Source organism: Strix aluco, chromosome 22, assembly GCF_031877795.1.
Source record: "Strix aluco isolate bStrAlu1 chromosome 22, bStrAlu1.hap1, whole genome shotgun sequence".
Taxonomy (NCBI): Eukaryota; Metazoa; Chordata; class Aves; order Strigiformes; family Strigidae; genus Strix; species Strix aluco.
The window spans coordinates 9,485,771-9,501,743 of record NC_133952.1 but is presented as its reverse complement, the minus strand read 5'-3'; the positions used below and the strand labels follow the sequence as shown (position 1 = coordinate 9,501,743).

At 54.3% G+C, this 15,973-nt stretch overlaps 1 protein-coding gene across 3 annotated transcripts in view; it reads right to left on the bottom strand.

The window, feature by feature from the left end:
- The window catches only part of EPHB2 (EPH receptor B2), a 144,660-nt gene extending 137,477 nt beyond the window's left edge, over nt 1–7,183 (bottom strand). For all 3 annotated transcript variants that reach the window (XM_074847938.1, XM_074847939.1, XM_074847940.1), the window contains exon 1: nt 7,005–7,183. In XM_074847938.1, the coding sequence (XP_074704039.1) occupies nt 7,005–7,068 (64 nt within the window). In that variant the 5' untranslated portion in view covers nt 7,069–7,183. The remainder of the gene's footprint in view (nt 1–7,004) is intronic.
- Nucleotides 7,184–15,973: the final 8,790 nt, after the last annotated feature.

Genomic DNA, 15,973 nt, shown 5'->3' with positions numbered 1-15,973 from the left:
ATAAGCATCCTCGCCCTTCTTTCCCAGCCTTTCCCAGTTCTGAGTTGATGCTTTCAAAGAGCCATCCACAATGACTTTAAGATCTCTTTCTTAAAATGCTAATAAGTAATTTAAAGACTGCCACTGTGCATGCATGGGTTTAGGGTAATTTTTTCCATGTGAATCCCTTTTCATTCATCACTGACTACATTTAATCTGCCACTTTATAGCCTGGTTATCCAGTGTCATGAGATCCTTTTACAATATTTTAAAGACAACTGTTGTTTTTATCATCCTGAATAATTTTGTATAATCTGCAAACTTTCTCGCCTTCAAGTTCCCACCCCTTTCTAGCACATTTATAAATACATTGCACAGCGCAAGCCTCACACTGACCCCTGTCCAGTGGGAAAACTGACTCTTTGTTTCCCCCTCTTTAAGATTTTAATCCATAAGAGAGCCCTTCCTCTAAAATTATTGCTCTGGATTCTCCTGGATCACCCAGGGAGCTCTTCTTAAAGGATGCTCATCCCATTTGCTCTGGCCCAAATATTCATTTTACCAATTTATTTTAAAATATAAGCTCCTGGGCCGTGACTTCAGGGCAGTCTCTCAGCCCTGCCCTGGGAAGGAAAACTCCTTGGCAGGAGTCCCCTTGGCCGCGGCCATTTGCGGGGACACTAAAGTCGTTCCCCATCTTCCCAAGCGCTCCATCCTGGTCACGTTTAACCTCCCAATTCTCATTTGCTGAGGAGGAACTTGGAGGGATAATTAATTTCTTCTCACAAGTTATTTTTCAAACTCCTCTCAGCCTGCCATATATGGTTTTACATTCACCATGCCACAGTTTCTGATTTTTTTTCTATTTTTCCCCTTTTAGACACCACTTCCATTTTCTGAAGAACAGCTTTTTACCTCCAGCGACCTCCTTCAATTTGTCATTTAATCAAGATTTTAAAAAAAAAAATAAATAAATCCTCATAAGTTAAACAGCTACGTGCATTTATACTGAGCTTTAATATCACTTCCTACATCATGTGCAAGTATTTACTACATTAGTTGCATTTTCGGCGAGCTCCTTCACTTTGCCTTACTTACAAAATGTTACTACGCAGTATTTTTAAGTGCTGACCATTTTATGGATGCAATGGTCTGTCTCTAAGAGAGGTAAGGTGGAAAGAACATCATTTATTAGACTGACTGATAAAGCTTAACCAAATTTTGGAGATCACCAGCCCCTTCTTGTGTCCGCTGGGAGACTGAACCTGCTCCCACGGAGCCAGCCTCATGCTTTGCACCACATCACACATGATGCTCGGGTCTAAATCAAGAGATCGTCCTCTCACGGGCTTTCTGAAGAGCCGCGATTATTCACAGTCACTAAAACTATAATTTCTGAATAATGCCCCTACGTGACATTTACAAAGGCATGGACCATCCACAATTACAGGTGTGTTTTCTGCCCTCATGGCCTGTTTCATCTCCCTTAACGTCTGGGAATCGGTGCTTCAAGTCAGGTCAGAGGCTCAGCAGAGACCTAACGCGGCTCCCTTCATCCCCGAGCATGGGAATTCAGGGAGGGGCGGACAGCACGGCATGATCCTCACTTACTCCTTCGCCTCCGTCCTCCTTTGGATGGAGGGGAGGGGGGGCAGCACACCCCACACAGCCACCCCTGTGCCTGCACCCTGGCACAGACTCCATCTATCCAGCACGTTCCTGAAACACCCGACATTGATATAAATCGGTATCAATATATCCCTGGACATCATCCCCCTGGGGCACCTCTCCTTCCTTGCACCCCCCCAGCAACCGCTTCATGACCCCCAGGGAGTCCCTGCCCACCTCCAGCATCCCCAGCAATACTCCCTCCCCGTGCTCCCTGCATCCCTGGGTACCAGCCAGGGCAGAGCCCCCTCCCAACCCCCTCCCTGTCCCCCCCGCCCACGCCACACGTCAGCACCTTATCGCGGGAGGCCCTGCCGTTACCCCCTTATCTAACAGCTGAACTTTTGCCTCCGAGGATCTCCCCGCTACCCCCATCCTGACGCGATCCAACGGGCAGTCGTGCTTCGCTCTGGCGTCTCTGCAAACTGAAAGCCAGGTTTGGGAGGGATTGCAAACCAGGATGGGAGCCGACGGGGGTCTTTCTTGGTAAGAAAGGACTTTCTGTGGGATGGGAATCCTGCACCCACTCCCAGACAGCCCCACGCACAAGCACCCATCTCAGCAGGGTCGGTCTGTCAGGAGTGGGCGCGTGTTGGGGCAGGAGCGTGGGCTCAGGCTCTCATTTATCACAGCTCCGGCTGCACTCGCACAAAAGCACTCAGGCCTCGGGAGGTATCTCAGCATCCAGTATTTACCCAGCTCCTCAGGCAGGTTCCACAGCCCCACTGGTGCCCACCCCTCTTTACAGCCAGCTCAGGTATGTGTACACAAACGGCTGCTGACTAGTGCAGGCAGATCCTCAGCCTGTCTGCAAAGGGGGCTGCTGCTCTCATCCTCGGGGGACAGCCCCAAAACCCCTTGGCAGCATCCCCAAGGCACACCCACATCCCCTTCGCATCCCCAGATCCCTCTGTAGGGTGTCCCGAGGAGCTGGGGGCCATGAATGGCCACGTCAGCCCTGAGACCTCATCCCCTACAGCCCTGTCCCCTTGACATGTCCCTCGAGCATCCATTCCCTCAGCTTTTATCACCCAGAGAAGCTGGAAATACAGCAGGGATCAGGAGTAACTGCTGCTCCCACCTGGGAAAAGCGGAGGAGCAGAGCTGCAACGGCAGCTACACGAATGTTTAAACCCATTTGGTCTCCAAAAGGAGTTTTCTCCCCTGGTTGCTGCCCCAGTAAGGCAAAGGGCAGGCGGATGTAAAGAATGCACCTTGTCAAAAATTAACCCAGGATACAGGGATGGGGAGGGGAGGCAGGAGCAGGGAGACAGGAAGCACAGGGCTGACCCGAAACCATGGTGTCTGCTCTGCACCTCAGTCCCATTTGTGATAAATTCATTTCCAGCCCAGACTCAGGACAGCATTTGCAGATCTGGAATTCAAACACAGACAGATCCCTGGACCTGCTGCTCTGCTGCATCCCTCTGGAGCACGCTGGGCTCGCTGAGATCTCCCACAGCTCCTATGGTCCTGGCACATCCTGGGCACATGCAACCTCCCTAGAGCACCAAAGTCAAAGCAACAGCCCTAGTGTGACCCGTAACCCCAAAGAGATGGCTAAAGTCTTCCTCCACTGAGACCGTGAAGCCAGACACAATGAGGCACAAACCAAGCCCTGTGTTCGCTGGCATGCCCCCCCCACACCGCCCCTGGCCCTGGAGGAGGCTGCAGAGGCGCTCAGCAGCGGGTCACGACCATGTGTACAAGAGAGGTGACCGTATTTTAACACTAAAATACATTATAGTATACATAAAATACAATATACTATGTGTTATGTACATGTGTGCAATATAATAAATGCATAATATAGATTGTGTACATTATAATATATTATTAACTACACAGAAACACAAAGGTCCTGAATCCAGCTTGCTCAGAAACGGGTGTTTGTGTCCAGCGCTTCAGCCACAGCACGCCCCAGGGATGCCCACCCCAGGAGAGGACGTGGCCCTCCCGCCCCAGCATCCCTCTCCAAGCCCAAGGCCGGGCTCAGGTCACAACCACCCGGCACAGAAGGATGCTCGACACCGAGTCCCCTCGCCCATGATGCTGCTTCCCAGCACAAGTCGCATCGGTCAGTTCTCCCTCACCCATCAGAGCCTGCCACTGCCTCCGTGTGCCAGCTCCTGGGCTGCCTGCACCCTCACAGATATTAGGGCCATCTCGTTTCTTCTTTTGCATTTTTTGGCACACGGCTGGCTTTCCTCCAGCCCTCGGGAAACTTGCCAGTGCCGCAAGGTTTATGAAAAGTTAACTCCAACTGGGTGAAGTGCGCCTTCGGGGTTTTCTTCCCCCCTCGCACATGAGTTAGCTGGGCTGTTGATTTTAAAATATCTAAGCGTCCTTCCTAGCTCTCCCCAAAAATACCTCGGAAGTATCAGTACTCCAGATACACTCGCGGCATATGCCAGCAGGAATACAAAGAGGAGCCGTTAGTGATAGCAGCACTGTTACCAACCGGTGTGGGATCCAGACCCTTCCAGGACTCCTTTGTTCTTGACTTTCTGGTTTTGGTTTTTTTTTTTAAAAAAAAAAAAAAAAACACACAAAAACTTTCCTTTTATAAGCCTGAACTTTCTCAGCTGCAGATACATTACCTTGCAACTGCCTTAACAACTGTACACAATTCTTAACCTCTGCTTTATGTACATTGTCATCCACCTCCCTGTTTTCCATACTGATTTATGCTTTACGTTCTTTACACATTTCCTTTTAACAGAGCCGGTTTTAACCAAACAGCCTTTCCTCCCGAGCCCGAGACATGCATTCTGCTGGCCAGTGAGTAATCAACTTCCAATTTTCATGCACACTCCTGTTTATATTTCCTTCCCTATCGGCTTTGTTTCTAATTAAGGTTTGTTAAATGCAAGTGAATATATAGCGTACAGAGAAATATAAAGCATGTAGATAAATAAACACCCCACACACAGGCGCACTGGCTAAGGCTGCGCTTTCAACCACGGATCCCAAAGCACTTTGTCATGTTCATTAACAAAACCTCACGGCTCCCTTGGGAAAGACGCTTGTATTATTTTACGCCTTGTAATTAGGAAAACTGAGGCACAGAGGAGACAAGTGAAATTACCAGCATTACAGAAAAGCTCTGTAGCAGAGCTGAAAACAGGACTCAAGAGGCAGGATCCCCGGGCAAATAACCAGGATGCGCTTTTCCCCTGAACGAACCTTTTTTGTCCCCATTTTGGCCCTGGGAATTTGCCGGAGCTGGTGGTGGCCGTGCAGAGAGCGTGGCCACAGAGGTGCCCTGTGGCCGGGGGGATGCGGCGGGGTCCAGCCACTGCCTCCTCGGCCAGCGGCTGCTGTTGAGTCAGTCTGCCCACACCAACAGGGCCCAGAGCATCCAGAGATGCAGACGGATGCTGCATCCAAGCATCCAGGGAGCCCCGGGAAGAGGCAGCTCCCAGAGGGGAGGAAGGAGCAGAGGTGCCTGGGGAGTGGCATCCCGCGTGCTTTCACCTGACCAGCTCGCCAGTGGCCTTTGCAAGGATGGAAGGGCTGGGACATGGTAGCTGGTTACCCACACCAGCACCATGAGCCGCCATCGCAAACCTGCGACACACACACACAGCAAGGCAGGAGGCAACAGCAGGGGCGTGGGGGGGACCCCACTGAACCCAAATCAACGTGTTCAGCCCCAGACGGGAACGGTCGCTGGAAGCACGGTGAGGGGCTGCCGTCAACCATCTCCCTGGGAGCGTCCCCATCCATGGAGGAGCACACCTTACGGTGATCATCTCAGGCGGGTGAAGCCCCCTGCCAGCTCTGGCTGCCCTCTCATCCCCGGGATGTTTATTCCCCATCCCTTGGGATGAGCCCAGGCACCCATGCACGCAGTCCCCGCTGCTCCCGCCATGACGGTGGGAAGGTCACCCACGTCTTCAAGCAAGAGCTGGTCACCGATCCCCCAGCACCACCTGGCAGGTCCTCTCGGCGTGCAGGAAGGGCAGGGCGGGTGGAGATGTCACCCCGTCCCTACACAAGGTGCCCAGCTCCCTCCCACGCCATAGTCAGCAGCACCAGCTCCGCACGGCCAAGCCCGCTCGGGCCCCACTGGCCAAGCACAAACCCCGTTGTAAGTGTCAACGCCGCCAGCTGATCAGGCCAATGTCCCACGTGGACATGTATGCTCCCACAAACAGGCTCATCGCCCCAACCCTCCCCCCCCCCTAATTAAAAACATACTGGGATCATTCGAATAGCATAGCTGGCTAGCGCTCTCCGCTGCAACGTAAATAGTCCTATTTATGCCAAGCTCCCATATTGTAAATATCACGATGTATAGCTGGCCAACCCATGAGTCATCTCCCAAAACTCCAACTTAATAAATGGTGCCTCATCCATGTTCCAGACAAACACCGTCCGTGCAGCTCCCACCGCCCGGCGCCTCCACGCCCAAGGCCAACCGTGGCCGCCCAGCCTGCCCGCCAGCCCAGCCAAGCTGGGGGGACGGCAGAGCCACCCCGGCACCTCGCCGCCTTGGCCACGGCCCTCGCACGACGGGCAGATAACCCGTGGACCGCGCTGCTCCGGGATGAGCCGGTTTTTTGGCCTGACACCTTGCCCAGCCCAGTTCTCCGTCGCATCCCGGGGTGCCCGTGCAGCCGGCGGGCTGGAGGCACCAGGCACGGCTGAGGTGGGCTCGGGGAGCGGGAAGACGAGTCGCCCCCTTGCCCAGAGCCCACCAGCGGGCTCCCACCCAGCGCCTTCCCCGCGCACCCAGCCCGCAGGAGCTCCCACCTGCCGCCTGGCTCTGCTTTGTCTGAGCACCGGGAACCCGGCGGGCAGCCCAGCTCCTCCCGGGGCCGCCGGGAAAAGCCACACCGCCAACGGGGAGCCGGCCCTGAGCTCCAGGATGCCGGCAAGGCCTTGCCGAGGTGCGCCCCAAAGCCTCTCCCAGCCGCCAGCAGCGGGCACGGCGTGGCAGAGCCCGGGCATCCCTAGGACGGAGGCTCCGCGGTACCCAACCGGCACCCGGGGACCTGCCGCGGGGGTGCCCAGCCTTGGCGATGGGGATGGCGGAGAGAAGGGCAACGCGGCGAGCGGGAGGGTCTGGGGACGGGGCGTGGGGGGGGGGGGACACGACGACACACGAGGGGCCCTCAGCTCCGCACCGGGCTCCGGCGGCAACACCTCCAGCTGGGGCAGCACTTCCCCAAAACTTCGCCTCCCCTCCAGCGCTGCGGAAGGGGTGCGGCGGGGAGGAGGAGGAGGTGGGGGGGGGGGGGTAGCGCGTAAAGTGCCACCCCCCCCTTCAAAAAAAGGGCGAAAGAAAAAAAACCCGGGGGGGGGCTCGCCCTGCCCCAGAAGGGCCCCCGCCCCCCGCGGCCCCCCCTTACCTTCCACGGCGGCGAGCAGGGGCAGGAGCGCGAGGGGCAGGCAGCAGAGCCACAGCGGCCCCATGGTGCGCGCCGGGCCGGGCTTCAGAGGCGGCGCGGCCGGCGCTCCATGGGGGCGGCGGGGGAGCGGCGGAGCGGCGGAGCGCAGAGCCGAGCCCCCTCGCTGGGGCCGCCGCCGGCGCGGGCACGGCCGCGGGCACGGAGCGCACCGCCGGCCCCGCCGCCGCGGCCGGGCCGAGCCACCGCCGCCGCCGCGCGGGGGAGCGCCCCGCGCCGCCCCCCCCGCGCCCCGGGCGCCGCGCTGCCGGCGGGGGCGGCGGGCGGCGGGCGGCGGCGGCGGGCGGGCGGCGGCGGGGCGGGGGGCGGCGGGGGGCCGGCGGCGCGGCGGGCGGGCGGCGGGCGGGCGGCGGGCGGCGGCTCCCCCCGCCCGCCGATGGTTTCTCCCGGAGCTGTCGATCATCCAGAGAAAGCCGTGATTTCAGCCCAAATCTTCCTCGCCGGGGTTGACTGCGCGCCGCAAAAACCGGGGAGGGGGGAGCGGAGGGGGGAGCGGGGGGGCGGGGAGGTGTTCCCGGAGGGATGCCCCCGCCTCCGCCCTTCCCACCGCCCGCAGCCCCGCTCCGGCCCGGCGGCCCCGGGCTGAGCATCCCTCCTCCATCCGGGGGGGCTCCGCCTGGCCCCCGCCGCTGCCCGCCGGGGCGGGCGTGGGGCGTCCCGGGAGGGGCGACGGCGGCGGAGGGGAGCGGGCAGGCTGCGGGCAGGGCCGGCAGGAGAAAGGGACACGTCCAGCAGGACAAAAAAAGAAAAAAAAACAAACCACAAAAACAACAAAAAATCCAAGGAGTTGGCGAAATCCGTGGCTTGTTGCTGGCAGGCTCCGGGCGGCCCTGACTCCCCCAAACCCCCCTGGACTCAAGTCATGTGGGGCGAGAGCAGGAACTCCCTCGTGTCCCGTGAGGGGCAGCTGCGAGTTGGGGACAAGCCCCATTCACACCAGATGGGGTCAGCCAGGACTTCCCCAGAAGGTCCGGCCTGAGACCCAGCCCCACCGCTCCGCCACACCACTGGTGCCGGTAGCCAAGCCTGTCCTTTGGGCACCTCATGAGCCCAACCCTCTTCAGGACATGTGCGACTGCTTGCCCCAGCAGGTCCCCTCTGCCACCACCCAGACATCTCCTCACCCCACCCACCCTGGCAGCACCCACTTCATACCCAGCAGTGCCCCTCTGCTCACCTCCCATAACTGTGCCCCCGTTTGGAGGATCTTGTGTCCCCGTCCTGGAGGATCTTTTCAGGGAAGGTCACACCCTGCGCATGGAGCTCTGCACAAGCTGTGCAAGGTTCATAGGTCAAGAGCTGAAGAGCCACTGGACTGCCAGGATGGATCCCTTCCCCTCAACACACCAAAGTGTCTTGTTGTGCTCTTCCTTGTCACTTTGCTGCACCATCAGCTTGAACATCTTGGCTTCCCTGCCTTGACCCATTGCAAGTGACACATTTCCTGCCAACCACAGGTGTGTTTGAAGGAGGTCAAGGCTCCCTGACGGTGTTGGCCGTATGCATGAGCCAAATGGTCTTTCCCAACTCAGTTGTGGCCAACTGCAGGCTCTGATGGCCTTTCTGATGGCTCCTATCACTGCAGATGTTACTGGTCAGTGCAGCAGCCTCCAGAGAATCCTGTGGCCTAGCTCCATAGAGCGTGGAGAAGTTTTCATCTTTAGTGCCTCATCGCATGGAGAGTGCTCAGTTCATTACAGAAGGAGGCCTTTGGTCTTGCTGCTCCTGCCTCCAGATGTGTTCTTCTCCAGGGCAAGGAGACCAAGCATCCACGCAGTTACCCGCCATCCCAGCGCTCTCCCAAGGCTCCCCCATTTCCCAGGCTCTGTAATGGTCCCCTCGCTCCCCGCTGCTCTGGAGCACCCAGCATGTCCCATCAGATGTCAGAAAGCCCTCACCATTTCCAAACTCCTCAAACCATCATTTCAGTCCTTCTGGACCTCGGGGCTGGTTTTGTGTCCTGCAATGCATGTCCCAGAGGATCCACCCAGTTCTATGACGCGAGAGCCTAGAGTCCAAGCGCAAGCAGGAGCCCTGTCTGTTTGCCAGAGTCCACCCAGACCCTCAGGATTTTCTTGCAGCTCTCCAGGGCTGCGCTGCCAGGCACAGTGGGAATTTTGTCCCAAGGGAACAGTCACTGGAGACCTTCTCTGTTCTTCAGCTACTTTGAGCATCCCCTTAGGCTGCTGCTACTGGACATGGGACCTTGGAGTATGCAGACTTCTTGCCTGACTGCTGCAGTGACTTTGAAGCTCTTATGTACTCCTTGGAGTCTAGTTTGTCCTCTGAAGATGCTCTTCAGAGTCAGCTCTGTGTCAGGACTGTGAGCTCTGGTCCCACCTCACGCCTTCACTCTGCTCCCAGGAAGGGCTTTCTATGACTGTTACATCCCTTCAGCGTCCACAGGAAGGCCTGCCAAGGCCCACAGCTGCCCTCAGAAACTTGGTGTTGCCAGTGCAGGGGGTGCCACCAGCCTCCACCTTCTGTCCTGCAGCCCACAAGCTTCTCTGGTCACCAAGCCAGCAGCTCCGAGCAGACTAGCAAGTGCCACAGAGTGCCAGGCCATGATGGGTGATGCTGGACCTCCTCCAGTGTCCGCTTCTGCACCTTCCTCTCATTCTGCACCAGAATTAGTGGCCTCCGTGGAGGATGGTCATAGACCAGGGAGCACTGTACGTCCTCACTGCTGTCCTCGGCCATCCACGACAATGTGAGCTGATGCTCTCCTTGCTGCCATCTGGTGACAAGTGGCCGCAGCACTGGGTCACATGAACCTGACCACCATCAGGCAGCTGGTCCCACCTTGGGAGGCAAGGCATATTGGTTTTACTGGTAGTTGTTGCCCACATCTAACCCTTGGACAGCACTGTCGTGGGACTCTCAAACACTGCTGCAAAGAGCGTTAGATAAAGCCTTGTCTGGGAAAAGTAGCAGCACTGGGGTTACAGAAATGGGACAGCCACCACTTCAGTTGCACCTATGTGCTAGTTTACATCAAGAGGTGGCTCCCAGGCAGACAGAGCCAAGAGAGATGACATCTAGGGGACATTGAAACGAGTTTGGTGGTGATGCATTTAACGTAGCATTTTCAGTTCCTGGTGCAGGAAGAACAGGTTTCATTTGCACATGAAGTCCTTGGCTCACCACACCTGGAGGAGGTGGCTTCCTCTCACTCTCTGCAAGGTTAAAGAGGTGCAGCAGGCTACAGCCAGCAGTCAAGGGAGACACAAAAGGAAGCAGCATGAATGAAGCAGCATCTGTGCAATGGGCTGTTGTGCACAGCCCCAGGGCTCAGGGCTGCCATCCCAGGGCCAGGAGTGAGAGGGAGCATCACCCAAGGAGCCCCGGCCACCAGGAAGATCCAGGAGAGTCTTCTTGTTCTTGGGCTCCAGGAAAGCTCCTTCCCCCAGAGCTACTTGATCGAGCTCAGTCCCCCAATTGAGGGAGAGGGCAGTTAATTTTGGATGGGAGGAATCAGGAGTGAGTCCCTTGGTGGCACCTAGAGCAGTAAATCTGCCTGTAAAGACCCACTGAGAGCAGGCAGGCAGCTGGTTGGGGGCCATGGAGAGACGCCCTGTAGGAAATCAGCACCCTTGCTCACGTCTCTGCATGCGAAAGGAAAGCTTTTCAGCTCCCGGCTGAATCCCTTGAGCTCCAAGGAGCCTTGAGCTTCCAGGGGCAGGTTGGGAGGAGGAAAACACGAGCATATTTTTACAGAAATTGGAGTCTCCCTGCAGCAGAAAATCCCGTAAAAGCAAGACCCAAGTGAAAAGCAGCTTCAGCTGTTCTGGCTCTGGCTGTGACGGGCTTGGCCCCAGGCCAGTAAGTTAATTCTGCCTATTAACTAATAGTATAGTATTGTCGGCAAAGATTCATTGCTAAACTTATGTTTTTAAGATATCACTTATCATTTAAACACTTAACTCTTGATCCCCAAACATGTACAGGCACCATGTAGCCCTGCAGCCATGCTGCAGATAACCAAAGCCACCGCTGGCTGGGGAGGCCAGGCAGTGTTTAACCCTTTTTCCCCTCTTTGTCTGAATGATAAATTGCCTTGAGCAGCACTTTCCAAAGGAGAGCAGGCCCTCCTGCCCAGGGACCGCTTATTATCACCTACTTAGTGTTCCCCATCTCAGCAGGGATGGAGGAACTGTTCCCAATGGTGGGTTTTTCTAACCTCTGTGAAAGGTGTGTGAACAGCAAGAGACCCCGTGGATCTATGTGATTGCAGCCTGTCACCGAGAACGGCCTCCCTCTGTCCTTCCTTACCGCTCCCCATCAGCCCAAATGCTCTGCAGTCTGGTGGAGAAGCAGGTCTGGTCCTTCCGGAGGAAGGGTGGGAGCAGCAGGGGCTCCCCACTCTCCAGGGCTGAGCCCTAGGTGCTGCCCAGCACCTCGCAGCTCAGGATGCCCCGTCCCTGACCTGTACGGTGAAGAGACATTTTTTGGGGACCTCAGACTTCTGCCCCCATCCCACCCCCCTTCCCAGAGAGGACCAGCATCTTTACCAGTTGCAGTGATCTCCTGCCACCATCCAAGCAGGCGTTGGCTGCAGTCCGCCGCCCTTCCCACCCCACTGGGGACATTGTGGTGAGGTTTCTCTGTGCAGAGTTAAACCAAGATAAGGCTTTTACATCCCTTTATGCTTTGTGAGGGTACCTGGCCCTGGCTGGCTTGTGCTGAAACGTGACACTGGAGAGCCGTCCTCACTCAACCCGTTTAGCTTGTTGCAGGGACCTGCCCCGGGGGGGAGCTAATGGAGGAACCAGCAACTCCCTCTCCCCTTCAGCTCTCTCCTCCAGCATTTCTGAGCTCATCTATTGCTAAATGAAAGATTCATGCATGGTATGAACTCTGACACTACCTGGTAGCAGAAGCTGGGATGAGACAGAGAGGAAAGAAGCAGAGTAAGAGGATGACATGGGTCAGTGGAGCATCGTCCTGTGCTGAAACCCCCAGGAACGCAGCAGAGCCCCAGACAAGCTTCAGATGATGATTTAATCTCTTTGGGGAGACAAGGGTGGCTGCAGAGAGGAGCGAGGAGTGGAAGATAGTCACACTTCTGCAGCCGTTGCAGTGTCTGAAGTCTGAGGTTTTAGAGCCTCCAGCTAAATTAGGAAGCAAAAGTCAACTGGTAGATTGCATTAAATATTTGAAGAGTATTGCACTCCTAAAATGAATGAAACTTTTGAATGGTATCCATGGGAACAAATTAAAGAGAAGAGGCACTTCTGAAGCATATAGAATAGATTTAGAACCATAGAATTGGGCAGGAAATTTTGGATGTTTTGTTCAACAGCTAATCTGAACCCCACTTATGATGACAGAACGGAATGCAGGCAGGTATACCTTAGATGAGACAGGTAAACCTTAGAATAGACACTGCAGAAGTTAGCTGATCGTGGCTGTATGTTCACTGGCTGTAGACTTAAAAGAAACTTTTGGAAAAGTAAAGTCCTTTGGGACTGCAAACATGTCAGGTCTTCCTGAAAAAGTTGATATCATAAATGAGCAGGACCTTACATAGATAGAAAGAAAAAAGTAAAGATAAGGCAAATTTAAGTAAAAGCATATAAATAACAAGGAACTCCCAATTTCCCAGAATGTAGAGAAATGTAACAATCAAGAATGTAAGTTATTACTCTATGTTTTAAAAAATCCATAAAGAAAAAAAAAGGAATTTAGATATACAGCAAAGAATAGGTAGAACAGTCACCAGAATATCATGTTATGTATGTGAATCTGATCCAGAAGACTGTACAGCCATGAGGACTGACTGGCAGAAAGTGTTTTTTGTATTCTGGAAAATATTTCCATTTTAGTCCCTGATTATTTTACGGTTAGCCAGAAACAGCAATGTTAGAGAATAAATCTGCCCAGTAGGTAACCTCTGATGAAAAACTGCCAGGCATTATACACTGACAGAGGTAATGACATAAAAGGATGCACAGTTTAATTGCTGTCATTTTTAAAGATTTGTAAAAGAAAAGGATATAACCTAAGCTATTTTATGGCAGGGCATTCACAGTCCAGAATTCTTCTGGAAAATAGTTTAAAAGTTGTTCAAAGAAAGCTAGAAAAGCTGAAAAGTCAAACTCAGGTCTCTGTTCAATACTATAAAATTACAGGGTGGCATCCTTGAAATTGAGAATGCTGAAATGACATTTAATAGGTAACTGGGTAGAAAACTACCTGTTTTTTGTCATCGCTGGTGTTAAAAATAGGAGTTTTGCAAATGCTTATGAACACTATGAAAAAATGCAACACTATGTGTTGTAATGTGTTATAAAGCACTCACGAGCAAAATCCTCCAGTGCCCCGAGATGGCGTAGGTTTATGAGAAGGCAAATGCAGGATCAAAGCCAATGGCATGTTGTGAAATTGCTCTTTTCTCCTAAGAGGTGATTACTACGAAAAGGCAGACCTGAAGGAGGCAACCACATCTTCCACATCAGAAGGATGGATAAGAGATAGGTCGTCTGGGTCTTTCCCAGGCTAAGGGAGATGCTGTGGCATGGAGAAAGCGGAGTGGTGTGCAGGCCAAAACCGTCCAGGGTCTGGAGATAAAAGGTCAGGAGTCAGTGGAAATGGTGCCACGTGCTGTATGATAGGCATTTCACATTTTCTCTTTGGCTGTGGGAATATCCACTCCGTTAAGATTTCAGCTAAAACACGACTGAGCTGGAACAAGTCCTGCAAAGTGAGAGAGCCACTGGATGCCGGCAAATGCACACACAAGCTCTTCATGCTAATATTTACTTACTTACCTATTTTTATTGAAGACTCATCACAGCAATAAGCTCTAGCACCGAGTTATCCTCTCCTGCCCGCGGACAGCTGGGGGATGAACATGGGGTGTGTGCAGGGAGAAGCACACAGAGGCCAGAGGCAGGAGAGTGGTGGGATGGGACAGGGCAGATCAACCATGCACAAGCACCGTGGAGGTGGTAGGCAGAGGGAGCAGGTCTTTGAGGAAAGAGAGGCGGGGGCTTGTGCTGAAAATCTGTGCAGGAATAGGGAGTCAGTTTGGGGCTGGGCAGAGGGAGAGGAGGCATCCTGCAGGGCTGGAGTACTGCTGGCCATGGTGCAGGAGCAGAGGCCTGCTCCACGTTTGTTCGCCAGCAGGAGATGGGTCTGGCAGGGAGTGGGGAGAAACGCTGCCCAATTAGCCAAGATGGATGGAGCACGGCTGCCCCTGGAACAGCCTGTCCATCTGCTCTCTGGGTTGCTGCCCTGGCGACACGAGGGACCTGCCAGCAGAAAGGCGCTCAGGTGACTCCTGTCCCCTTGACACACCGCCGTGGCATCACCAGGACAAAGCAGATCTGGTGGAGAGGCTGGTGCGAAGGTCCCTACCATGGGAAACCTCATGGTTTCATCCTTTCCTCAAGCCCTTCAGTGTTGCCGATGGAGGAGGCTCTTTACATTTTTCCACTTGGTCCTTGCAGCTGCTGGGATACCCTCAGCCCATTGGCATCAGCATCCTGGCTGATCTTTGAGAAAGTTCACCTTCTCAAGTGCTCCTTCAGGGGACTCTTGTGAGCACCTGGGGCTGCTGACTCCCCCCCCCCCCGCCGTGCCCACAGGAGGTGTCCATGCTCCTGCACTGCCACAGCATGAGGGCTAAGCCCCTCGCCACCCTCTCCTGGCACCAGAAGGGGACCAGGTGTCTTGAGGGGTGCCGTGGTGGCCAGTGTGACACCAGTCTGTACAGAAAGTCCCAGGAAGACACAGAGCACTACAGAGCCACAGCCTGAGTCTGCTCATACAAGGAAGAGGGTGTGGAGATAAACACATCAAGACACCTCTGTCTTGGACAGAGTTAAAGACACCTGGGTAAGTGCTATCTGCTTGGGGAGGGTCCATGGGGCTTCTGCAAACCCCTTGAAGCCCTTTAGATCGGTGCAATCTGTTATTGTCATCTGCTGGAGTTTCCAAAGACTTTCCATTAAGTCCCTTGCCAAAAGTTTTTTAAGGAAAGCAAGCAGCCAGGGGATGCAAGGGAAGTTCCTTGGTGTTTTAATTGAAGGGATGGTAGCAGAGAGGAGTAAGCAGCAGGCACTGTGAGAAGAGGGAGGTCACCAGTCAGTCCTTCAGGTTTGAGCTGGGACCTGTCCTCTTCAACAGACCCAGAAGTGGCAGAAATACAGATGAGCAGGGAGGTGACAGAAGATAAGCAATGCATGCGGGGAAAACAACCGTAACCTCACTTGCACGCCAGCAAGCTGCCCGGTCTCTGTCTTTTCCCACACACGAACCAAGGCTGTCAAATTAAACTTGTGTGAGGTCCAGAGCCAGGTTTGAAAAGATTAGGGTTCAGGAGTAAAGGAGGTGATTCTTCACGTGGATGGAAGATGAACTGTGGAGCTCCTTGGCAGAGAATGCTGTGGATACACAAAACTCACAGGGATTCAAGTGGAGACTGGACAAGTTCTTGGAAGAGAGATCCAGGAACATATAATACACAGGAAAACCCATGGAAATGAAAATAGTTGGGAAGTCTTTGATATAGATCTTTCTGGGCTCATGCAGCCCCCCAGCCTGTCTGCCATTAAAACCCTTCCTGGGCCCACGGGAGCTGTTGTAGATGCTGGAAGGGAGCAGCAGGTAGCTGTAAGGGGACCATGGGTGCTCCATCCCTGGGAGGCACAGCAGCCACAGACCTCCAGCCTTGGGATATGGGGGCAGGGATGTGTCAGGCTGGCTGTGTGCTGAATGCATTGCTCAGCAGGCAGACTAGAGAGGAAATAAATCAGCCCCTGATTTACCTGGGAGGACAGATACTTCTTCTCAACTGGTTTTTAATTTGAAGTCAATTTTCAGGACCTGCTGTTCAGATGTCTCTGAGATAAGTGATCTGTGTTGCTCTTAAGTCAGACAGGATTCCTCTTCTTTTCCGACCAGCAAAA